At 47.3% G+C, this 26,121-nt stretch overlaps 1 protein-coding gene across 1 annotated transcript in view; it reads right to left on the bottom strand.

Annotated features, from left to right (window-relative positions):
• WLS (Wnt ligand secretion mediator) overlaps nt 1–25,285 on the bottom strand; it is a 35,130-nt gene extending 9,845 nt beyond the window's left edge. The window contains exons 1-4 of the mRNA XM_005499065.4: nt 24,992–25,285; nt 10,543–10,815; nt 2,761–2,885; nt 1,597–1,758 (exon numbers count right to left, since the gene is read on the bottom strand). Of these exons, the coding sequence (XP_005499122.3) occupies nt 1,597–1,758; nt 2,761–2,885; nt 10,543–10,815; nt 24,992–25,097 (666 nt within the window). The 5' untranslated portion in view covers nt 25,098–25,285. The remainder of the gene's footprint in view (nt 1–1,596; nt 1,759–2,760; nt 2,886–10,542; nt 10,816–24,991) is intronic.
• Between the last annotated feature and the right edge of the window lie 836 nt (nt 25,286–26,121).

Here is a 26,121-nt window from a genome sequence, read left to right as displayed (position 1 = left end):
GACATCTTCACCAGCTCAGGTTGCTCAGAGCCCCGTCCAGCCTGACCTGGGATGTCTCCAGGGATGGTTCAACTACCACCTCTCTGGGCACCCTGGGCCAGGCTCTCACCACCCTCAGGGGCAACAATTTCTTCGCTACGTCTGGCATGAATCTCTCTCCTTTAGTTTGAAACCATCACCCCTTGTCATACCACAACAGACCCTGCTAAAAAGTCTGTCCCCCTCTTTCTTATCAGCCCCTTTTAAGTACAGAAAGGTGCAATAAGGTCTCCCAGAGCTGCTTTTCTCGAGGCTGAACACCCCAGCTCTCCCAGCCTGTCCCATAGAAGAACTGTTCCAGCCTTGGATCATTTTTGCAGGTGCAACTAGTCTTTGAAAGACACTGTTTGCCCAACACAACAAAGGGAGCAGGTGCCTACTCAGCACTCAGGCCTCAGCTTCAAACGTCCTGCAAAGAAACACCAAGACACACAGCTTGCCCTGCAAGGTGGAGAGCAGTCGAGAGTGGGGAACTGTGACACAGCATGGAAAAAACTGGCAGAATTGCTCTCAGACAAGTAACAAGATACTCCTGAAATGAAGTCATTGCTGGTGGGAAACACATCAGCCAGATGAACGCATTTCTCCAGACACAGGCCCTCCCACCGCCGTCTGCAGCCACCGCAGCCAGCTGGCTCACTGCTCCTGTCCCGAGGGGTGGTGGTGGGAGGTTCTCCAGCTGGGAGCACCCATGGACACCAAACCTCAAGGGAGGGCAGGAGCAGGGACAGCTGACAGACTCCCAAACATCTGCATGGCCACGGCCAGCTGCAAGAAAGACCAGCTCCCCCCTGAACCCTGCTGTTCTGTTCCTCCTGAGCTCCCATCGCGAGAGGCTTAATCAACTGGAGGACTCCGGGGGGTTCAGCCTGGAGAACAGGAGCTGAGGGGAGACCTTCTGATCTCTGAACTGCCTGAAAGGAGCTTGGAGCCAGGGGGAATCGGGCTCTGCTCCCAAGGAACAAGCGCCAGGACGAGACGAAATGGCCTCAAGTTGCGCCAGGGGAGGCTGAGGTTGGATCTTGGAACAATTTCTTCCCCAAAGGGCTGTCAGGCATTGGAACAGGCTGCCCAGGGCAGTGGTGGAGTCACCATCCCTGGAGGGGTTGAACAGATGCAGAGATGAGATTCTTAGGGACATGGGGTAGTGCCAGGGGTGGGTTAATGGTTGGACTTGATGATCTTGGGGGCCTCTTCCAATCAAAATGATGCTGTGACCTTGCACCCCAGCCAGGATGTGGTGGGGAAGACACAGGGTGGGGGTCTCGGAGCTGTGGGAAGAGCCCAGCACTCCAGAGGTGACACTGCGTGAGGCCTGGGGAGGGCTACTCAGAAGGGAGCTGTGGACGAGGGCATCCCTGGAGAAGACAGAAAGGCAATTTGCAGGCAAGAGCCATCTATGATGGAGAGGAAGACATGTGCTGTGGATCTAAGAGGAAACGAAGAAAGGAGCTGCAGCAGTCCCAGAGGAGATGCCCTCGCCAGCCACAGCACCGTGGGGCACAGCTGCTCTGCCAGGGGCTGGCAAGGACAGACAGCGGCCAGACGGACACTCACCACAAGGCGGATATCCTTGATTTCCCCAATGCCCACGTTGATGCCCTTCCTCTCGTTCACAGGCAGGCGGATGTTGATGAGGTAGTATTTGTGAGCCACGCTGCCGATCTCCATGAAGGGAAGGAAGTCACAGTCATAGTGACGGCCTTCAGATTCCAGAGTCTGCAGAAAGGGCACAGAACAGCAACACGGGACATTTTTGGTCATGTTTTTGATTGTTTGGGGTCATTGAGTGAATAGCATTTGATCTCAAACAGGTTCACATCTCCAGCTCTTGAATATACTTCAAGCCACAGGAGCCTTCTGAGATGAAAGGCTATTCTGGGATCCAAGGTTCCTCCCTCAGCAAGAACAGCTTGAGCCAAAACAAAATACGCACCCCAATCACACATGCCTTGGTTTGGAGTTTCTTAAGCTCTGTTTTACCAGCAATACTCCCCTCTGCACCTATTACGTATTTACTATGCGTACGTGTCTGTATGGAAGAGTACAGGCGTTACCAGAAATGTAAGTGGATTGCTGAAAGGGATGTGAAGTGGGAAGACAGGACACAGAGCTTAAAAACATGGCATGGTCAAAAGACACCAGATTAATTTAAGCACAGGAATTGTTCTGCAGCACAAAAAGAAACATCTTTATTTAAAGAAGATGCTCTGTTCTCGAGTGCTAGCTGTGTGCTCTGCCCCCAAGCTTTATAGCCTGAGGCACTAAGAAGTTATTTTAAGAAGCTCTTGCCCCACCTCTCTAGGTTCTCTGAGTGCTACAGTGTCCCTGGTGGGATTTTCCTCACCACTCCTGAAGAACAAGGTTTTGTCCATCATAAAAGCATGAGATGGAAGGTTCCAAGCTCTCTAGGATGGTTTGGGTTATACAGATCTCAAAGCATTTGAGCTCCAGACAACACCTCGGCGACACCTCACATCTTGTTCTTCCTTATGGTTTCAAGCCTGTCTCCAACTTCATCCCCTTCTATCGCCAAAGAGAACCAATTGCATACAGAGTTCATCAGATTTTGAAAGACTTTGAGTCAAGAAAAAGCTGACATGTCTGAAAGTTATGATTGAACAACTCAAAGCTTCTAAAAAGCACTATGAAGGAAAGGAAGATAACAACTCCCACCACCATCCCACACCTCCCACCTCCAGCACCATCAGAACCCCTTACTTTTGGTGAGCCAAAGGTGCATTTCAGCTTCCTGATCTCTATTGCATGGGCTATTTCTTCCCAATCATCAGACATGTCATCACGATACGCTAATGACACATCCAGGGTAATTTCTGCGTTCTCTTCTGCAAGAGCAAGAAGACATCAGGCTTGTTAGAGGGGAATGGTGCAGAATATCAGAAGAGCCTCTCCATTTTGAGAGGACCTCTGAGAGGCACACCGCTATGAGGGGAATGGAACATTTTGCATTCCAAACAATACAGATCAAATTACCTTTTCCCAAACATTTATCTCCTCTCTAGTATAAAAGAAAGACTTTTTACTGGTCATAAAGGTCTGAAATCCTTCTAACACATGACTTACAGCTTGTGTTAGGGTTGTGGGTGAAAAGCATTATTTATTCATATAGCATTAGAAACAATAATTCATCTAAAACTGGAACCCAGACAGCAGCAGAGACAGACAGAAAACCAAAAAGCAACTGAGCAGCCTCTTCACGGTGGGTTGGCCAAAGGACAAGACAACGGGCTTGTAGTCGGACCTCCTGCAGGTAACACAAGGCTGTGCGATGGGTTCTTCTGCTTCAGGAAATATCTATATTGCATCATAGGATTTGCTTTCAATTGACATTGAAATAGCGTTTAGTTACAGAAAACCACAAAAAAGATGGAGCACACAACTGCATATGGTTAGTGGCACAGTCTTTCCTTTATACAGTTCACCTAATAGTACATTTTGTTCATTTAGACATGATGGCAGAATTCATCTATCAAGGTAACTTCAGGTTTCTTCTGACTCTAGGCTCGCCATCCATAAACACTGGAGCCAAACAACTTGAATAAAAGGTCTAGAATACAGCCCTTAACAATAATGTTTTCTACTAGAGAGATTTTAAACAAAAGAAACAAAAAGGGAGAAGTCAAAACGCATCACCAAAAGTCCGCATCACTTCTCAACTGCCCACAGCTCAGATCATCTGCTCTGAAAAGATAAGCCAGGGTTCCCAGAGGAATGAGAAAACACTACACAAAGTTCCTTTACAGGAAAACAAAACAAAGCAACAACAAAGAAAAGAAGTTTAGTTATGCTGGTCTTGCTGGAAAAACGGATCACAGAATCATAGAAAGGTTTGGGTTGGAAGGGACATTAAAGATCACCCAGTTCCAACCCCCTGTCCTGGGCAGAGACACCTTCCACCAGATCAGGTTGCTCAGAGCCCCATCCAGCCTGGCCTTCAACACTGCCAGGATGGCCTAGAACCTCAGAAACGAGGATGAAGTTGATGTTTTCTACATGTATTTTTTTAACTTAAGTCATTCTACACCAACCTTTAAGCCCTCCCCTCCACATACATGGCCCCCTGCAGCACTGACTTGCTCTGTCTATACAGATGCACCAGCTTGCACATCAGCAAACGCACACACAGAGTTTATATGCCCAGGTAAGGTCACATCAAATTTAAGCGGAAAAAGTCAGTTCCTCCTCTCCTGGATGTGTTTGCAGTTGGAATACTGGGTGTAACTGCTTCTAAACCTGCTCTTGCTAGGGTATTGCCAAGAGGTGATCACCGCAAGAAGGAGATGGGCTAGAACAGGCTTGAGGTGCCAGAACTGAGCAAGTTCATGAAATCCAGAGCTACAACTGAAGCCTGCCAAGCAGCAACACATAAATATGGTTTAAAAACCTGGGGCAAGTCTGTACCAGCAATACCAGGTGTAAAATCCTCCTGTTTACCACACACAGCTCCCAGGGAAGGCTCTGAAAGGAGAACACATTCTGCTACAAGCATGTGCATATTACAACCCAGCCTCTTGTCAGAGACCTCCAAACTCTGAGAGCCACAGCTGCTGGAAAAGGGCTGGAAGATGGCAGTAGAATCACCTGCCATGGAGGGGTGTTAGAAGCCAGCTACAGAACCACGCACCATGGGGAAGCATTGGAAAACGAAGTGTTGGAAGATGGTTACAGAACCATATGTTGTACCAACAGGAAAACGATGCCCTCCCACTGCAAACAGCTGCTGCTTGCGAGCTCCCTGGACGACCATCATGGCACAGCCCTGAGCCCAGGAGGCCAGAAATGCCTCTGCAGATGGAAGCTGACACACACACACAGATTCCATAAGAGCTGTGTCATGGCAGACACCGTACATGCTCTGTCCTGCACGGCTGCGGAAGGCAGACACGATGCCAACACCCACAGCTTTCCACCAGGAGCTTTCCGTGTGAAAAGGGGGCTCGACCGCCCTGGCCACAGCAGCCACGCACAGGAATGGGCTGCAAAGACACATCAATATCGATGAGTTCAGCTCCGAAAAAAATCTGGTCTTCATAATTCTGAAAGGAGCCTGTTTAGACACGTAAGCGTGAGTCTTTCAAGCACTGTGTGTCCCATATATCTGTCATCTTTTCGGCTATATTTCTGTTGGGATTATGCGGTGGCTCACTCATCCAAAATGATAGGAAGGGGCGGGGATGGGATATGTGGTTTAGACCTGCTATTTATACAGCATTTGGAGGTGGCTCTGTTATGCATCTGATGTGGATACATCAAGATTTTTCTGAGCATTTTTTTTTTCTCCACACATGATCCACACCATCCAGATTGCTATCAAGTTCCTTTCCGCAGCAGCCATCAGTTGGGTTTTCATGAAACATGAATTTGCCATCTCAGATCCGCTATTTAGAAGACCAGCAAAACAGATAAATGGGAACATAAGGTTAAACTTGGCCCGCCTAAAAAGAACTACAAACTTCATTTCAGAAGCCATAAAACCAAACTGGAATGCTTGGGATTAAATCCAACAAAAACAGCTTTCAGCATTTCATCTTTGTCATCCAAATGTTGCTGCTGCCCTCAAGTATGAAAACCAGAAGGCAGGAGGTATCATGCTCGTGTGTGCCCTTCCAGACCCACGGATTAGAATCTCCCAAAATGTCAGATGGAGAACAGACAATTTGGGGCTGTGCTTTTTGTGCACAGCATTAACACTGAATACCCTGAACACGCCGGGCAGGCTGCGTGCCCAGGCAGGTATACACACAGAAAAGAGGGAGAGGAGCAGCAGCAGCTGATGTTCCACCATGCTTGGCTTCAAGATAAAAGAAAGGTGCTGCAAAACAGTGTGATTTGCCATCAAAACAGCAGATGGGAGGAGTGAGCAGGAGGCAAGAGACTGACAGTCAAGCCAGTTTTTGCTTCTGGAAGTGCTAAGAGTATTTCAATTATTCAAGGCTGAGGCACAGCAGAAGAGGATGAATACACGCAAGGAAGGAAAAAACTACTGCAAACCTGTGCTTAGCTTCCCAGATGCCAACATGTTTGAGGAAAGCAAATTATTTGGTTCCTCCACACATGTTAATCAAGATTCTCCAGAATTTTCCAACAATAAAAGGTAGAAACAGGTACATCAAAATCTGTCTTATTCAGTAGCAAGAGATGACATTGCTCGTGCCAGGAAACTTCATCTCACAAGGACCATGTCAGAGCGTCTCTTCATGGCACACTCCAGATCAACCTTGCCTTCACAGATCTTGTAAATAACGTCTAGATAATTTGCAGCCTGGTAAATGACTCATTATTAGCTCAAGCATCAAGTGACAACCTCACTTGTGCTATAAACTATGCTATAAACCCCACAGAAATAAGACCAATTCCCTTAGATGATGATGCGTTCCAGGGATAACCAACAAGAAGATGCTCCTGCTGGGGTTCCCAGCTCGGAGCTTTGTCTCCATTCCCAGGGCTGTGAGATGCAGGTCAGCGCCATGAACCCCACAGCGAGGGGCTCCCCGCTACCCTCTGAGCACCCCCAATACATTTTCTCACATTGGCATTTTAGTGCCAGATGCTCAGTGCCAAGATCTTTTCCATTATTTATTTTGCACTGTAATATTACAAGAATATATCGTCACTCACATTAAAATAATCTAAAAATAGAGAAGTTGTCTCAGAAGATGGCTCTATGCCAGCTGCATACTAATACCACTGTCTGGGAAGGAGCACATGCAAACAGAAGAAATGCTACAGTTATTTGCATTACACTTCCAGCTCTCTAAAATTATAAAACCTAACATAGGATTAATTTGAACAGAAGTCTGCAGTGCTCAGCCACGCACAATTGCTTTCCAACTGTAAGGAAACCAGAAGTTGTTCTTACTCACTGACATTTTAAGCCCACTAGACAGAGAAGAAAAGCTGTCTTTTTTTTAAATGAAAATTTATAAAGGCCTCTCCACACTGTTACACCATCTGATAAATCAAGGTGTCGCTATCCGCTGCCCAGCACAGCTGTCACTTTGTGCTCCTCAGGGACACTGTATTCCTAGGTGTCAATTCAATGTTGCACAATTTGAGGTTTAATCTTCTCCAAGATGAAACAGAGGCAGGAAAGCCAAGAGCTCAGCTTTGGGGGCTCCTGCAGCTGGTGGCAGTCAGGGATGAAGCAGGACCCTGCTCCACGTGAGGACGGACATGGAATTATTTCTTGGCACGTACAAGGTCGTGCTACAAAGCAGCTCAGAGAGGGACTGATGTTCCCCATTAAGAACACTACAGCTTGTCAATGCAAATGGCCCAGGCCAGTGTCAGCAGACCAGCCCAAAAAATAAATTGGAAAAAGAGATGAATCCCCTTGAAGATCACAGCACATCCTCCCACCCTTCTGCAAGGTGTCCTGCCCACGAGGGCTCAGCCAGTGACATGTGCCAACAAACAACAACTAAAGCAAAGCAGGACTGAATTTTTAAAGTTAGTCTGATGCGCATGGAACAGAGACAACCACTTAACCTGCTGAGGAAAGGGGACTTGCACGCAAATCCCCATGGGGGTGACTGCAGCCTGGGAAGGAGAGGTGGCTTCAGGAGCAGGGACTGTCCTTCTGAGGGCAGACACTGTTTTGGAGGACGGTCCTCAATGAACTGAACAGTCTTTATCCCTCTCCTGAAAGCACCCAGTGTTCCTCAAATCCAGCGAGGCCAAGCAGACCTAATTGCACAGGAATAGAGCGACACTTTGGCTTCAAAAGAACCTTTTGTGCACAGGAGATTTCGTATGGCTGGAAGCCAAGAGATGGCTGCTGGTCCCCCAGGATGCTGCCGCAGGGATGGACAGCAGGGACAGACGGACAATCAGCAGGACACCATGTCGGTGCCAGAGGCCACTTAACACCAACCATTTGCTTCCTGCAGTCCCTGCAAACACAGCAGTTTGCACTGTGGAAAGAGCCGGGTCCTGCTCGCATATGTCACCATCCTTGTGAGCAGCACTGAGATTTCCCAACGCAGCTTTTACTGTGGTTTTGAGATAACTTCATCTCATTTCTCTGCCCGTTGTCTTTCCCTGTCCTGGAAAGGGTCTTTTAATAATTGAATACACAATGCAACACAAAAGGACACAGAGAACCTGGGTACTGAAGTAGCTTTTTCCTCAGAGAAACAGCAAGTCTGAGTCTCTCCCAGCTTTCTGTGATGGATAAAGAGGAGGGAGATGGCTCAGCTTCTAAACATCCACATTGCAAAAACATCCACATTTCGAAAAACATTTCTAAACATCTGGATTTTGAAAGTCCAGAGCAAGTTCCCAAGGCGAATGTGATTCAGGCTGGTGGAGTCATCGTCCCTGGAGGGGCTGGACGGACAGTAGATGAAGTTCTCAGGGACATGGGTTAGAGGGGGACTTGGCAGTGCTGGGTTAATGGTTGGACTCAATGATCTTAAAGGTCTTTTCCAAACAAAACAATTCTGTGGCTCCTGGGCTGATGGGCACAGATCACGGGGTCTTTCAGCATGCCCAGCCCCCTGAGCAAGCTCTCCCGCTCCCCACATCTCAGATTTAAAGCTTGAGAGAAGCAACTCAAATAGTTGATTTAAAAGAAGACATGAGGTTATTTCACATCTTCAGGGCTGCCTCTTTTGATGAGCTAATTCCAGTTATCTGATCAACGAAGCTCTTCACACTAATGCAAAGTTAGCAGCAAGATACAGAGACACATAAGCAATTATTTTGCCTTAACAAGATTTATTTTTTTTTTAAATCTGTTACAATAGAATCTAGCAAGCAAGAAATGTGTTACTCACTAATTTCTTAGATTTTACACTTAATTTACATCTGCCTTCAGCTTGGCACAAAGCATAGGAAAGTAACGTTTTAAAATGTTTCCTTCAGCCAAAAAAAGAAAGTTTTCAAGATGTGCCATATAAGCTCCCTCCACAAGAAGTATTCATGTGCCTCATCTCCAAACGCTTCCTATAAGCAAAGAACAGCAGCAGCTACTGAACTGGTAATGACCAGGACCTGAGTGTTTCCCAGCTGGCCAGGCTCACCTCCAGACCTCGCTTTTGTGACCCAAAGGGTGGCCCAAGACAAGCTTTTCTCCTTTTAAATCTCAAAAAAAAGCCCCCACCTTTGAATGACCTGTTCACTGAACAGCACAAAGAATGACTTGAAGACTCTGAGCTTGCAGGAGAAATACTGTGAAAAGCTTGTTTAGCATTTTAGCAACCTGTGTGCTCAGCCAGTTACTGATTCCCACTCAGCAGTTAGACTTCAAATGCCTCAGAACAAAGTGTTATTTCTCTAAATGCAACCATCTATTGAAGTCTAAGCAGCTGAGGTTTTAATAAAGTTACAAAGCTACTGTTCATGTGTTTCAGAGATAATTACAGGGTTAAGCATACATATGTAGGCTTTACACAATCTCATTTTAACTTATCTCAGTGACGCTACATTAAGCGGTGAGGAAGGAACAGGTCCGCACCGAGCAGGAGAGGTTGGAGGACACGGAAAGCTGCTGCAAAAGCTCCAGCAGATCCCAGTGATCTGCCTGCAGCCCCCAGCAGCCCTGCTTTTTGTTCTGTTTTTCATGTAATTTATCTTCTTCCAGGTACTGAGGGTGCATTCCAGTAACACAGCTTCTTCCACAGTTCCTGTACCTGTACAGTTTTTGGACCACTGTATAGCTTCAAGGCCAGAAGGTATTTTCCATCTGCCTGTACCAAATACTAGCATATAAAACATCTCTCGCAATGACTGACAGGAGGTAGGGCAACTATTTCAGTTCAAACTGAAGAAGTTATTATTGTGACAAAGGCTCAGTAAATAAACATCAACTCTTCCGCAGCTGGTGCCCGAAGGAGAGTGCGTGTTTAAACACTCCGTCATGAGCTCCTCGTGTAAACTTATGGATCAATAATTTCATCTACCAATTGCTTTGGCTCACAGGCACCACACAGAAGTATTTGGCAAACATTGAGAAAAATACCACAGCCTAAATTCTCCAGCACTGGGAAACCAGTTCAAGCCTTTGTAGAAAGGATTTTTGGAGCAGGGACAGGCTGGGCAAGTGCAGAACCAGCACGAGGGATGGGACCACGTAGAAGAAGGAGGAAAGAGGCAGCTGAAAGGGCTGGGCTGTATTACCAACTGCAAACCACTCCTGTGTGTGCTCAGCATCCTGGAATATTTTGGAAAACTATATGAAACCTGTGAGTGTATGCTGTGAAAGAGAATTGCTGGGCTTAAACCAGTGCAGCTGCTGATGGTCTACGAACTTCAAAACCTGCTCACCATCTGCTTAGCTACTCGCTGGTTACACCACCAGCATCAACAGCTCTCCATGCAAAGATATGAAATGCCAAATTACCAATTCTCACCTTTAGAAAATGCTCCTGCTCACCTCACTGTGTGGAAGCAGTGTACCAGTTAACATACAATGCAGGAGAAAAACAACTTTAAGAGATTAGACCCCAATCAGCATCTGATGAGTGATGGAGCATGACTTACTGAGGTCGTTGTCCATCTTGTAGGCGATGTCCAGCTGCATGATGAACAGCATGAACTGGAACCAGGGGCTCATCTCCTTGCTGGGGAGGGGGACGTGCACAGCAAAGACGATGTCATTGGCTTCGATCTGCCTGCTCACTGCCTCATCAAAGTCCTTGAGCTTCTCGCAGTGGTTGGGTCCCCAGGGCATCAGCCACTTGGTTTTGTGGTGGTTTTTTCTCACATCAATGCACTTCACCGACATGTAGGGAACAGCTGTGGTGGGGCTGGGAGCTGCAAATGGAAGAGAAGAACATTTTTAGGATCTTGGGTTACCTTATATAGTGTCTTTCCCATAAAATACACAGGTCCCCACTCAACTATTCGAAAACATTTTAAAATTAATGCATCAAATGATTCTCCTTAACAGCTCCTTGAGCTTGCAGTTAAGCAATTACGTTTATTACATCTACAGACATATTACTGACTTTGTAGTGGGATCAAATTAGGATTAGCTGAAGCAGTAGGAATCTTCCAGTCCAGTCTCAGATACCTCAGTTGCACCAAAATCACAAAGAAGGCTCCTGGCATCTTTTTCTGTGCATACACTCTTGCAGTTTTCTCACTTGAGTAAATCCACTTGCAAAGCATGTGGCTATCACAAAGCCAGAGAGATGAACTGAGCCCAGACCTCGTGGTCCTGCAGAGCAGGACAAGGCTTCCTGCAGGGATCTGAACCACGTACGGCCACACGCTCCCTTGGGCATGAGGCTCATCTTGCTGCTCAATCATGCCATTATCTTTAAAAAAAGCCAGCACCGATACACTGGATATTGCTGTGTTAATCTTTCCTATACTTACTCTCAGGTCCAGCAGTGCCTGGCTCTGCCGTATGTCAAGTAAAGATCCATAAAATCACAGGATAGTTTGTGCTGAAGGGACCTTCCCAGCTCCCCCAGTGCCACCCCTGCCATGAGCAGGGACATCTTCACCAGCTCAGGTTGCTCAGAGCCCCGTCCAGCCTGATCTGGGATGTCTCCAGGGATGGGGCATCCACCACCTCGCTGGGAACCTGAGCCAGGCTCTCACCACCCTCAGGGCACTTCCCTGGGCCACAACTGTCTCATTTCCTGAAGGGACAATGAACCTCGCAGCAGGTGGCACTGCCACCGCTTCACCCCCTCTTTACCTGGAGTTCCATCCTCATCCCAACACAGCTTGAGTCAGTAAGGTCAGCAAAGCATCTTCAGAAAACCAAGCTGAATGCAAACGGGTTTCTCTCCTGCAAGGCTATCACCCAGGCACTGGTCCCACCTCCATCACACAGCTGCTGCTTAAACAAGGACACGAGTTATCCCTAATCCTTGCAAAGGGGGATCTCACCCAGCCCTGGGCCATCCCCAACATCTGCTGGCTGCAAATGTGCCGTGGGAGCTGTCTCGGCCCTACCCAAAACTCCCTACGTGGAAGGCATGGGGTAACTGGCCACCTCCATGATGCTCCAAAGGTCCTTCCTCAGCCACTGCTGCTAATGGGAGAGAAACGTTCTGTGTGAAGGTACCTCTTCTTTCTGCTTTAAGTCAGGTGTGAACTAATGACTATCACAGCAGAAGACTTCTCTGTTTTTTCCTCCCAGCCAAATTTTTTTAAGATCTTGGCTCTGAAGTGCTCCCCAAACTCTGCACTGGCCCCATGCCCTCAGCCAGTGACAAAGCTTGGTGCATGGGCACAAGACACCCATTTTCATTGTATTGATATAACCTACAACATCCCAGGTCAGCCAGTTAAAACTACAGAGGATTCTGTTGCTTGTGCTTTACATCAAACAGTCAGAAACTCTGAAGTACAAATAGGGATGAAAGCAGAAAGGAAATGCATTCCACCTTCAGCTAGAATTGCAGCAAACACCCTCAAATCTGAGAGGAAGGCTTTTTAAAACTCCAATACAATTCCAATGTAGCTCTTCCATGCAAAGAACTCTTATGACAGTGGTTGTGCCCTATTTTCAATACCATGTGGGAAATAAATATTTTAATGTGTCACAGAACTGGCAAACCATGAGGTTGAGCAGAGCTGGGGATGTCCCAGTTCCCCATCTCCTGTATGATCCAAGTGGCTTCCATGGGTCAGAAAGTCAAACGACCGGGTCAATAATTCCCCTGTCCCTCAGAGACCTATTCCCCTTTTGTCACAGAAAGAAATATTTTTCTGCACAACAGCCAGCTCACATTTTAATGTCCAATACTTTTCACTGCAGCTAAACCAGCACTGTCCTATTTCTGAATATTAGCAGGAAGGTACCACTGGTCATGCGGTAATGAAATCCCTCCAGCTTCACAGGTTTTGGGAAGCAGGTGGAGCAGGTTAACCCTTTCTTTTTAAGCTGTTAAAAGGTTTTACTTGATTTCTATTTTCACTAGAACTTGAAGAAACTGGAGTTATGCAACGCACGTTTCTTGTGAAATGGCATTTATGAAAAACCCCAAACTATTCAGCCCTTTTCAAAAATGAAAATAGGGCTCGAAATTAAAAAAAAGTAAGCACAAATTTAACCTAATGACAGAATACAGCAGTAACACAAGTGATAAGCATTGAAATGCTCCTTACTGTGAGTTAAAACAGAAGTGGCATATAGAATAGCAGACATGCAAGGATATAGAATAATAGAGAAGTTGAATGTTGAGGTTTCCAGGGAAAAGACACCAGGGTGGTCACGTAAAATTGGGGACAAGCCAGTCAGCCCGCGGGCTCCTGCAGAAAGCTATTGTCACATTGTCACCGTCCTCATTTTGACAGATGGTCCAGGGCTTCCCAAACAGACCACCCCAAAACCTCCAGCAGCAAAGAACAACACCCGACCTACAAACTGCAAGTACTTCAATGGGAAAAGAAATCACTAAAATGGAGCAACAGCCCCCCAGGCAGTACCGGCTCTCGGCACACCAACATCCCCAGCTGCACTGGGGGATCCAGCCTCTGCTCCCGGGGGGTTTGGACACAGCATCCCCACTGCTTTTTGGGATCCCAGCCAGGAGCTCTGCCTCGCATCTCCGCTAATGCGCCGCCTTGTTAGGAAGATGAGATCCACGCTCCGTCCTACGGGCAGACTCAACTGGCGAGCCAGGAGGAAGTTGTTGTTTATAAACTGCATTTTTTCAAATTATTTTGACGGCAATAAGTTTCTTCTGGCTGAAAAGTAGCATCGCTGCTGGCATAAAGGGATTTGCTGAAAGGAAAGGGATTTGCTCAAGCAGGAACACTTCCAGATTTGTACCTGCTCTTGCTGTCAATCCACAGCCCCAGAACAACCCAGACATGGAGTGGTGCTGCACCCTAAATCCCTGCTGCACCCCAAATCCCTCTGGGAACCACAGACAACTCCCTAAAACCAACAAATCATTGATACACCAGGAGCAGCAAAACAGAATAAAAATCAAACATTCAAAAAACAAATAGAAAATCTAACTGCAAGGCCAGGATGACTCTAAAGATGTGCCATAAGTGCATAAAACAGTGCAATATTCCTTTATCATGCCTCAATACAGAACCTAGTAAGTGTGGCTAAAACTGCAACTGTAAATCAATATTAGGAATATTGTTGTGAAATAAGCCAGACACGCAGGCCAACCAATTTGAGCTTTTTAACTCTGACAGATCTTTGTGTGATTTAAAAGCAGGCATTTCTGAATTAAGAGACATTGTTACTTCTACAGAGATGAGTGTTTCTTGCTTTGATGCAACCCATTATAGCCATAAATACATGTTTTCATCACTGACTGATTATGATTTTAAAGGCTTGGCATGCTAAATCAAGTGTCCCCTCTGCCAAAGTTACAGCTTTGAGGAGTAAGAGACAATTACTATATATATTCCTGTTCAGGATCTGCACACCAAACAAACGTCGGCACTTGGCTTCCATTACTTGTTTGGCTCCAGTCCCATTAAATTCAAGCGAGCGTTGAACCAAGTGGAAAAAAAATGCTTTGTGAAGCTGCAGCCAAGTCAACTCGCAGTATTACAAAGTGCTATGCAAAACAAAGGCAGCGCCGAGGGATTTCAGGGAAAACGCGGTGCCAAGCAGGCTGCTCTCAGCCATTCCGCCTGTGGGCTGGTTCAGCTTCAGATATTAAATGATATATGTCAGCTTGTAAATAATTAAATAGCCGTTTGTGCATAACACAGTGGATAAGCTCAGCCTGCGTTCCAGTCGGGGAAGCGCTGCAGCAGTGCAGGTGCCCTTAGGCAGGCTGAGCAGGAAAAGAGAGGAGCTGGGCTTTACCAGGAGGGGTTTGCAGGAGCTGGTGCAGAGCACGGATCTCCAGGGGCCACCTCAAACAGGAGCCAGCCTGGCAAGCCCCCCAGCAATCACCAAATCACTTTGGTTAGAAGGGACCTCAGAAGATCATCTAGCCCAACCTGAGATTATCTAGCACCCTACCCAGTTGCATCTCAAAAACCTCCAGTGATGAGGACTCTGCAATTGGTATCTATCAATTCACAAGACCTCTTCAATTGTTCAACTTCCAAAAAAGAACTTGATCACCATTACAAGAGCCACATTCTCACAGCCAGCCACATTTAATTTGCTTGTTTCCCTCCTGCAGACACACAGACAATCGTAGTCCATTTTTCTGGTTTTGTTATGGTGAAGTAGAAGGGTACACAGTTGAAGGAGCCCCGGCATGGGGCAGAGACCCCGTCGCTCCATGGGTGCTGGTTGCCGACAGCCGTGGGCATGAGGCCAGCGGAGCTGCTGGCACCGTCGCTGGGTCTGTCCAACCTCCCTACTTAAGAGAATAAACTTCCCACAAACAAGTTAAGAGACAGAATGATTCACGGCAAACGCTTTCAGGGCACCAGCCGTGATCTCCGAGGAGCCGGCGTGCTGGGACACGGGCAGGGGTGACTGCCCCCACCAGAACCCTCCTCAGGTCTGATGGGACAAACCTTGGTTAAATCTTCCTTAAAAGCCCAGGCAAGCACGGGCAGGAAAATACCAGCCATGTCTGAGCAACCTCTCTTTTGCAGTTCACTGCTTTCCATACTAGTTTGGAGAGGGAAAACAGTTTCCCCTCTTTGAAGCTTGTTTGCATTTACGCTATAAACACATTTGCTGTAAAGGTACGTGGTGACCAGCTGGTCCGTACACTGCTGGGGAAGCCGCCCACTCCACCTCCTCCAGAAGAGGCTTTGGAGGCACCTGTCTCATTGCAAAAACACCAGGGTTACCCCAAATGACGTGGGTCACAGCAAACCCTGCCAAGGACACATGGCTCCTTGCCATGGTTTTAGCCCAGGAGCACCTGCAGACAATGATTCTTCATGAGTCTTCAAAGCCATTTCAGCTGCATCCTACAGACTGAAGCAACTCTTGCATTTCAATCCCAGCAAGACTCTTCTCAAAAAAAAACTGAGAAATTTTTCAATATGGTATTTAAAAATACCATATATCCAATGGTACATTAGCTCAAGAATATAGATTTTTCTTGAGCTTTGTCCCCAAGAAACAGCAGCAGTTAAAAGTAAGAGAGACATTTAGTGCAGGAGGGACAGCCAGAAGTTGAATTGCTTTCAGTTTTTAATGATCCCAAACTACTCAGTCTTGTGCTGAACTGGTAGCAATGTTTCACCTGAAGATGATAGTGTTCTAGAATAACTTCACATAAACAGATTTGCAGGAGACATCTCAGCATACCTTACATCTACAGAGAGGTCAGAGATGTGATGACCCAATTCAGCAGTTGTCATGAGCTGGTTGCTCAGCACTGGACACCATTCTCATTGCCAAGAGAGAGGATTTCTCTCCTACATCTAAACTGGAATTGAAATTCTTTCACATCATGTAGACTAAACAAGAGTCTGAGTGGCAGCAAACAGCCAAAGTGATTCATGGCACAGATGGGACACCCAACACAGCTTCTGCCCCATAATGAAACCTACAGCTGAAGAAATCGAGCATCCAGCCCCAAATACACTGCACCTTCAAATTTCTCAGAGGGGAAAAAAAAAAGTGAGTTAAAACCATTAGGTCTTTAAGGAGAGAAGAAAGGAAAGCCTCCTTTCTCCAAACAGCAATCAATCTTTAATAAACACCCTTTCACATCTCTGTGCCACAAGCAGAACTCGTTCTTACCCATCTCTTGGGCTGACGTCGCCTGCAAAGCATGTTAGCGATGGTCTGTGGGGACAGGCACACAGAACAGAGAAATCCCATTTAGACAAACTCCAGCACCATTCATTGCCCACTGGACTCACCATGAAAGATGTCAGCAAATAGCACAGAGCAGCTGTCAAACTATTTTTATTTACTTATTTTAATTCTCAAAGCCCTGGTTCAAGGCTTGTCAGCTTTAACATCTCTCTAGTACAGCAATTAGTACCTTTCCTTTAGTTTCAGCTACACTGTCCTTGAATCGATCTATTTCTATTAACAGGTAAGTATTCATCCACCCTTTTATCTTCTGAGAAAAAAAAAAAAAACAGACAATAAGATCACACCTGTAAAGGGGGAACTCAGGAGCTATTCCTCCATGAAACACTATTCCTCTGTACTTACACTTTATTTTACTGTAAGCAAGCTCAATTTTTCAATATTTTCATTTTACAATATTACATATGCTTAGAATTGCATGAGAGCCACCATCACTCAGTTTATTAATTTCAATACATTAAGTAGATCTTCAAAAAGCTCCTGCAGTAAACCTAGTTCTTTTCCACTCCCACAGGAATATCACCTCTATGATATAGATTTTGTACCTTCTCATCTCAAACACCTACAGCATTTCAAATTAACTACTGACCCTTGCTCTCGCACCATAAACAAGCCCTTTAGAAAATCTCAATTGCATTGTGTCTACATTGATTAAAGCTTGAATCCTACTGACCTCATGTGGTGTTAACTTCTCCCATGCACCAGGAATATTCTGCTTTTCTACTCAATTACCCCCTTCTGTGCGGAGCCATCACTGCCCCTGAGCACACACAATGGGCTTCTGCTTCATTACACTAACCAACAGCAGGGCAGGAATAAACAAGCTAATTTATCATCGGACAGACTCAGCTTTTCCAACCAGGATGGTAAGAACCCGAATAACACTATCTATACGTACTATTTATAAATATATAGTTATTGCAGCATGGAAGTTTTCTACCTTCTTTCCTGACCTCAATGCTACTGGTTTAGTGTGTTAATGAGTGACCACTAATGCCATCTTTAAATTACTATTTTTTATTACTAGTTACTATTCCATGAGCTACACGAAAGCCTCTTTCAAACACTGCAGCAGCTTTTATATGCAGAAGTGCTATACATTGAAATAATCTAATTCATCTTAAAAAAAAAAAAAAAAATAAATCACTACCAACTGGAAATCCACTCCCCCTGGGAAAGGTATTTCTTTCTTATAATTTGACTTCAAGCTTTATCAAGACTAGGGCCCTTTAAAGCCCCACAACACCATTTCCATCCTTATTTACAGTGGGAGCTGCCAGATGTACTGTTGTAGCTGAAGACCCTGATTTCTCTTGTGTCCAATAGATTCATCAATAGTATAGGTTTCCCTTATCTTGTTTGTTTGTTTCAGACCATAAGAATGAACCTGAACAAACCACAAAGCCTAGTTTGCATCACAGAATCCCAGGTTAGGATGGACCTCAAGGATCATCTGCCCCAACCTTTCCTGGCACAAGCCCGGTCTAGAAAAGCTGGCCCAGCGCCCTGTCCAGCCCAAGGTCAGGTTCTGCACACAGGTCTCCTGCTCTTACTGTGGTTTTGAGGAATTTCTACACTCTCTCAGCTTCTGATATCCATGCAGTAGCTACAGATGTGTTTGCACATGTGTTGGTGGGTGGTTGGTTGTTGTTTTGGGTTTTTTTTTGCTCAAGGTTTGTTCTTCAATGCTGCATTTGCAGCTTTGGGCCTTCTCTCACAGATTATTCCTTGGCCCCAGCACACCACAAAGCAAGAAAACCTTAGAGGCAACAGAATACAAGTATTAATATATGAATGTTTGCTGGATAACTGCACCAATGACCTCCACAGTTCACACAGAGATGCAACAGCAGCAACAAATGCAAAAAGCACTCGCAGTACGAGTTATATACATGCAGAAATACATATTGAAAAATATTTTATTTAAAAGGGAAAAAAGGCAGAACTGATTTCCTAATTGCCACGGTTTGATCTTCTTCAAGCCATCCTTTGTCAACTTTTGACTCAGATGAAACACCCAGTCAAGATCTTAAATCCCTGCAGAGGTTGAAAATAGGAGTATGCCCTGATGTTATCCAGCAGCTTCCCCCCCGCCCCGAGGGACAGCCTGAAACTCTGCAAATCCCACAGCACAGATAACAAGATACCTTGAAACCCCCAGTACTCAGATATGTAAAGAATTTCATCTGCATTTGAATGGGAGGGAGCAGATCCTGGGGCCCTTCCCCAGGCCGGGCCCTGGGACACCCTGTGCCCTTCAAAGGCTGCCCGGGCCCATCAGAGAGTTGTAACTTGACTTCAAAGACCGTAAATGTTATTTACCAAACAAAAAACTTCCTGTTGAAACTTGCAAAGCACAGAGAGGCAGCGCGACCACGGCTTGGTGAGCGCTCAGGTCGTGTTTAAAAACAAGCCTGTTTAGTTAGTACCGACACTAAAGAAAAGAGGAACAGCAAGAGGACTGTCCTCTTCACCTAAATTCTGATGCAGAGTTTCTCTGATGCATCTCTCCCAAGGTAACTGCAGTTTGCAAGTGATGAAAAAGCACAAAAACCCAAGCACCCCAGAGGATTTACAGCCTCCTCAGGCCCCCAGCATGGACGTTTCTGCCTGGGAACTCTCAATTTCTGGCACATTTGCCCATTCAGTTACAGCTCTTAAAAAAAGAAGAATTGAGCAGACCTAAACTAAACAGACATGACCTTTCGTGTCTGCTTTTTCATCAGCTCCCAGTGCTTCTGCCAAGGCTGCAGCGCTGCAGGAATGTGTCTATACAGAGGAGTTTATTGGCATTCACGGCCACGGTGCAGCACTGACCTATTCAGCACGGCTTGCCCATCTTCTGGAGGGGCCAGTGATGAAAGAAAGTCAGGCTCAGAAAAATGGTCTTTGTCCCGGAGCCCACAGACACTCTTTCCTAGCAGGGCCGCGTCCACATGCCTCAGAAATCAGAGCGTCTCTCCCGCCAAAAGATCAGTTCAGCCCTGAGAAGGTAATGAAATCCGAGGAAAGAAAATTAAATCCTGGGAACTCTCTGCTCAGGAGCCAAATCAGACATTTAGATAATGAACTGGAATTGTTGATAGCTGCTCAGCCATTTATACACATGACTCATTATCTCGCTGGGTGAGACACACAAGTAAGAGTTATTTGCTCCAGTCAAAACAATTCTGCTTTTTTTCAACCTTAAGCTAAGGCACAGGAGCAGTGAACCTGCACCTTCTTAAATGCATCCTCCTCGTCTGGAAGACTCATGTGCTAAATAAATACCTCAACTTTTCCAATCAGTTAAATTTGTAAAGTGTACGGGTGTGCACTGGACTTCCAGCACTTAACTGTGCATGTGCCTGCTCCTGGACTTTGTCTCCACTGCAGAGAGGTTCTCCTGCATTCAGTCAGCCCATCTGAACTGAAACCAAGATAATCTGTGATTTGGGACTGAGCCAGAGGCTGCAGGTTGGTACATCTGCCCAACCTCTGTGGTGATCCAGCAGCACAAAGCCCACCAAGATGCAGGGAACCCGGCCTGGGTACCGGCAGCACCCAGGAGCATTTTAAAAACTGCCCGACACTTTGGGAGTTGATTAATACAAAATCTACCTCCATGAACTCCGGACAGATTTGAGCAGTAAAATGTTGGGTTTTTTTCTTTTTTAAATACAGGCTATATAAATGAATTCCAGGATGCACAGGAAATTACAAAGAGGGACACCATCAACAGCTTCCCACAAGGTATACAGAGGAAGATAATTTGTAATAAAAAGCTTTGGTTTAAAGGAAACCAAGAGGCATGAAGCCCACACTAGAATCACGTCAGATTTCCAGAGACACTAAATTTCCCTCACTGGGCCAGCAATCAGAAGCAGAGGACACAAGGTGTCCTGAGGCCCTAGAGCAGCTCCTGGGGTGACCTCCATGGGAATACCCTGCTCGAAAATCCCACTAACAAGCTGGGCCAGGCAGATGCTGTGGGAAGGTTTGTCCTCACGCCACATCCAAGGCCATCACCAGTTAACCCAGTTTCTCGTGATGGTCAGCACAACACAAGGCCTGGTGGCACCGCTGGACAGCCAGGAGATCAGACGCCTGCTCAACCCACACCGTACATCTCAAAGGCAGCACATACACGTGCAGAGTACGCAAGGGCTCCCAGGAATGCTGGCACGACTGTAAATTAGCTGCAGCCTCATTTCTCACAAACATTAACGATGTCTTGAATGATAACAGAAAACATTCCTGTTTGATCCCATCCTCCTGTATCTATGCTATCACTCATAGCAGCATGGTGAAGATGACACTTTTTACAACTAATTTTATGGATCATGTTTTGTCGAATAGTGGTACATACTAAGAAAACACATAACACACAATCCAGAAGCGTAACCTTCAAACAAGACATTTACCAGGGAACAGACACCAGAAAAGGGCCTGAAAACAGGTCAGTTTGAGGCAGCGACAATCCCAGTTTTCTGGAGCCAACAGTTCATTGCCACAGCACAACAAAGACACAGCTCAATAGAAGTCGCTTTTGAGGTGTTTTCTCACTCCCTTGCTTTGCAAAGCTGCCTTAGACCGCTCCTGGAGCTGCACCCCAGCAAGGGAATGACTCCCTTACACGTACATCTCATGCTTTGCCAACATACAGTTCAAAGCAAAATCCATGTGAGAGCTGAATAGAGCCCTGCTCCCAAATAAAAGAGCTGTTGGAAATCTGCAGGCCATATGAAAACTCAGACGTCGTTGCAGTTTACTGGTCAAAAACTAGCTAGAGAACCACCGCTGGCAGAAAACCTCAATTTCAGAAAAACGAAGCTTTGTTGTCGTATCAGGTACCAATGCGTTGCATTTGTGTGTTTTGGACCCGGACAAGTAATCTGTTAAAATAGAGCACTTAGTCATTGTTTTGAAACATGACCTAACTGACTGCTAAAGGAAAGGCTGGTTTAGCTTTGTAGCCCTGTTCCACTCGTGTACATATTTTGGTTTGTCTAGACCTGAATAAACAAAAATAACTAGATTCTCCTTGTCTCTTCAGCGCACTGGATCAAACCAGACCAGGAACGCTATTTCAGTGACACCTCAGCTCCCGTCCCACCTTGTGTCACACCTCACAGAAGGGCAGCCGTCCCCTGTCATTGCTGCCAGAGCTATTGGCACTTGGAGCTTTCAATCGCATTGCTTCGCTCCCCACTTGCTGTCCCCAGCCACGCTGCAGAAAAACACCAGCCATCGACTCCTTTCTCACCAGATGCCTCTTAGAAAACACCACAAGCTAGGGACAGGCTAAAAAGACAAGGACCCCGAGCTGTGGGCCTCAGCTGTGATCCAAAAACTGGTCACAAGCCGCCAGCTCAGAGCTTCCAGGGACATGGGGGCCCCAACAACAAGGCATTCCAGGGGGCTAATTCCTGGGAAGAGCTTCATGCAGACCCCTGGGCTGGGACACCCAGCTCCTGTGTGATGGGGCCAGATGTTGGGGACCACACATCATTCACACATAAGAACAGCATCCTGGCATGTATCAAGAGCAGTGTAGCCAGCAGGCCCAGCAGGCTGGGCACTGGGAAGGCCAAACCTCAAATCCTGGGGGAAGTTTTGGGCCCCTCAGGACAAGGAAGCCCTTGAGGTGCTGGAGTGAGTTGAGAGAAGGGAATGGAGCTGGAGCACAAGTGTGATGGGAGCAGCTGAGGGACCTGGGGGGTTCAGCTGGAGAAGAGGAGCTGAGGGGAGACCTTCTGATCTCTGAACTGCCTGAAAGGAGGTTGGAGCCAGGGGGGATCGGGCTCTGCTCCCAAGGAACAAGCGCCAGGACCAGAAGAAACAGCCTCAAGTTGCACCAGGGGAGGTTGAGGTTGGATCTGGGGAACAATTTCTTCCCCAAAGGGCTGTTGAGCATTGGAACAGGCTGCCCAGGGCAGTGGTGAAGTCACCATCCCTGGAGGGGTTGGACAGATGGAGATGAAGTTCTCAGGGACATGGGGTAGTGACAGGGGTAGGGTAATGGTGGGACTCGATCTCGAGGGTCTTTTCCAACCAAAATGACTCTAGGATTCTAACTTACAGCTGTGTCACAGGCTTCCAGCTCCCAGGAGTGCTGGGGAGCCCATCAATGCAGCTGTCCCACCACCACTGGAGTGAAGAGGGGATGAGCCTCTTAATGCATCCAAATGTGGTAAATGCATCCAATGTGGTAAATACTGCAGAGGAAAAACCAGTTTGCATGATTGTTTAGTGCAGTTTTATCTGCTAAAAGATCAGAAGTGGGGGTTTCCAGCAATTAAACAAAGTCTGCCCACAACCCTCCCCCAGGACTTGCCCGCAAAGCATATAAGTTCTTCCATCACCCAATCCCTACGAACCTGAAGGGAAACATTTCTGTTTATTCCCTATAAAGCTAAACACAAACATATCTGTTTATCATCATCTTTGTCCCCAAATGAAAACAGAATCGGGGCTTTCTGATCAACACTTTCCTTTCACACAAGCAACTTACTTTTTTTTAAACTTAGAAGTGAGAAGCTACTAGAAAAAAAAATGCTTTTAAGACAAACACCGAGTATGACTTCTCTGCACAACACAGGTCAAGACATTTACATTTTAATGAATCAGTGTTGGGTTCAGCATCTGCTCTAGAACCAGCTCAAAGGAAATAAAAAAAAAAAAAAAAAAAAAGGAAAAAAGCCAATTCAGCTCATCTTCAGTGTTGGTTCAGGCCTGCAAGACTAGAAAAAGTGCATTTTAATTCAATGTTTGCCACTGACTCCTTTGTGATTAAGCACAGATGAGAACCGAAGCAAGAGAACGAGGGAAACAAAAGTTTTTGAAAATTATGTTCCCCAGAATTCCTATAGCTCTTAAGAAGAGCTAATTAGAGAGGCTACAAATGCAAAGCACTGAAGCGCCTCAGGACACTGAACCTGCTTCCGCAGGAACGGCTGTCGGTATTTCTTACATATCTCTCAAATAAAGATCCCTGCGAGAACAAGCCAACTTTATTCCCCCAAATAAAAAGTGTGACTGATTTTCCCGCTGCCCTTGCAGAGCAATGAGACTTCAGTTCTGCACAGTCATTTGGGAAAAGCCCAACAGCCCCAAATCCCGGAGGAAGGGAGTGAATCCCCGGGCCAGCCCTTGGCCCCGGGCGGGGAGCAGGGAGGGCTCGGGCCGGGAATTCCTCTGCAGGGCAGCGCTGGGAAAGAGACACGACCATCAGGACAAGGAGCCGGCGCAGAACTCAGCTGCTTTCTAGTAAAAACAAAATATCCAGAGACTACCCCAAACCCTGCTCTCCTCCATCTTTCTCCTTCCCCAGGCAAAAAATAATAAATCACACCCCCAGCCCCCGGGGCCCGAGGGACTGAGGATTCTGCAGAGCTCATAAATAAACACAATCAGGGCTTAAAAGTTTGAGACGAGGTTTTGCGTGAGAAAAGTCGGGCTGAGCCGCCGGCGTGTGGGGGGGTTGGTGCCACCCGGGGAGCTGTAAAAGGCGGGTGGGGGGAACGCGCCCGTTCCCGGGGGCCGTGGAACACCGAGCGGATGGGGGGTGGGTTTAAGGTCCCCCCCTCAAAGCAACCGCCTGGGTTTGCCGTGAACAGAAACAAACCCCGGCCGACACGGGGGGTTTGGAAGGGCCCCCCCAGGAGAAAGGAGCCCGGACAAAGCGGGGGAGCGGCTGCTGAGTGGGGGCCGGGCTGGCGGGCACCGAAATGCGCCTCCCCCCCCGCACCCCGCCGGAGCAGCGCCCATTAATTTTCCTCCTTCCTTTTTTTTCCCCCCCTTTTCTTCTTTACATATATGTATTCCAATTACCATTATCGCAAGCGGGGAGGATTCCTCCCGCGGTCGGTTCGGAGGCCGAAAAACGGGGAGGGGCAGAGGTACGAAAAGACCGGAGGAATTTTTTTTTTAATAAATTCTTTTTTTTTTTTTTAAAAAAAAGCCAACTTTGCAATGCAAGGCTTGCCTGCGCGATCCGTCGCCATACTGAAGATTTTCCCCCTTTCCTCTTTCTTTAAGTACAGACTAAAACCAGGCCAAAAAAAAAAGAACAAACCCAAAAACTTTTTCTCTGCCCCTTCTTTTCTTGCAGGCACTAGAGTGAAATGTGCACAAAGAGGCCCAGGGAGCCGTGTTTTCTTAACTACAATAGCCGGGCTAATTAGATCATAGGAGCGAGTCAGCGATACTGTAACAAGTAGCTAAACAACGCGAGCGAGGAGAGGAGGAGGAAGGAAAGTTTGCACCTTCGGCACTCACCGATCAGACCTCCCACTAGAAAGGCGATGACTTGGAAAACCAGCAAAATTCCCCCGACGATACACAGCTTTTTGGTGCTCATGTTCTCGATGATGGCCCCAGCCATCTTCGCCTGCTTCTAAGCCCCCCCCCGCTCCCCCACCCCGAGGCGGGGAAGGGGCCGGGGCCGCGGGGATGGGGCGGACGAGGCTCCGCACTGATTGCCCGGGCCAGCCCGGAGCCGGCTCCCCACTCCCCGCCGCTTCCAGCCGTGATTGTGGCCGCCGCTCGGCTGCATGTGGCCGCTTTAAAGGAGCTGGAGGCCGGTCACATGATGCCGCCTCCCCCCGCCCCTCCGCGCTCCCGCGGCCCCGCCGCCGGGCCCGGCCCCGCCGGGGTCCCCGGGATCCCCGTTGCACTCCGGGGGTTCGCCCGGGAAGGGGCCGGAGCCGTCCGGGCAGCCCCGGGAGGCAGCGGGGGGCGCAGCCGCTGTGGGCGGTGCAGGTGAACCCCCCGCTGCTCTGCACCTTCAACACCCGCGCAGCGCCCGCCGAGGAGTTTGGCGGAGACACAAGGAGCGGGCACCGCATCCCGCGGGACGGACTTTCGAGCGGGGCCTGTTGGCATAGGAGAGGGGGTGATGGTTTTAAACTAAAGGAGGGAGATTCAGGGTGGACATGAGGAAGAAATTGTTGCCCCTGAGGGTGGTGAGAGCCTGTCCCAGGTTGGCCAGAGAGGTGGTGGATGAACAATCCCTGGAGACATCCCAGGCCAGGCTGGACGGGGCTCTGAGCAACCTGAGCTGGTGAAGATGTCCCTGCTCATGGCAGGGGAGGAGCTGGGAAGGTCCCTTCAACCCAAATTATTCTATGATCCCCCCGACCATCAGCAGGCACATGAAGCTCCATTTCAGCTGAAACAGGCTCTTATATTTTCTCTATTTTTCTCCCCAATGCTTTGTGCCTCCCTCAACGCCGCTTTGATTAATCACAGTAGGTCACACAAAGCAGTTCTCTGAGTTTTGGTGCCCTTTGTTTGCCCCCAAATCCCAGCCGAGGGCAGGGACTCTCAAGATGAAAGATGAGTCAAATATTTAGAGGCACAAACTAATAACAATCTGAAACAAATAATAACAAGAAAAAAAGTTTAGA

Source organism: Columba livia, chromosome 8, assembly GCF_036013475.1.
Source record: "Columba livia isolate bColLiv1 breed racing homer chromosome 8, bColLiv1.pat.W.v2, whole genome shotgun sequence".
Lineage (NCBI taxonomy): Eukaryota > Metazoa > Chordata > Aves > Columbiformes > Columbidae > Columba > Columba livia.
This window is presented reverse-complemented; position numbering and strand designations above follow the sequence as displayed.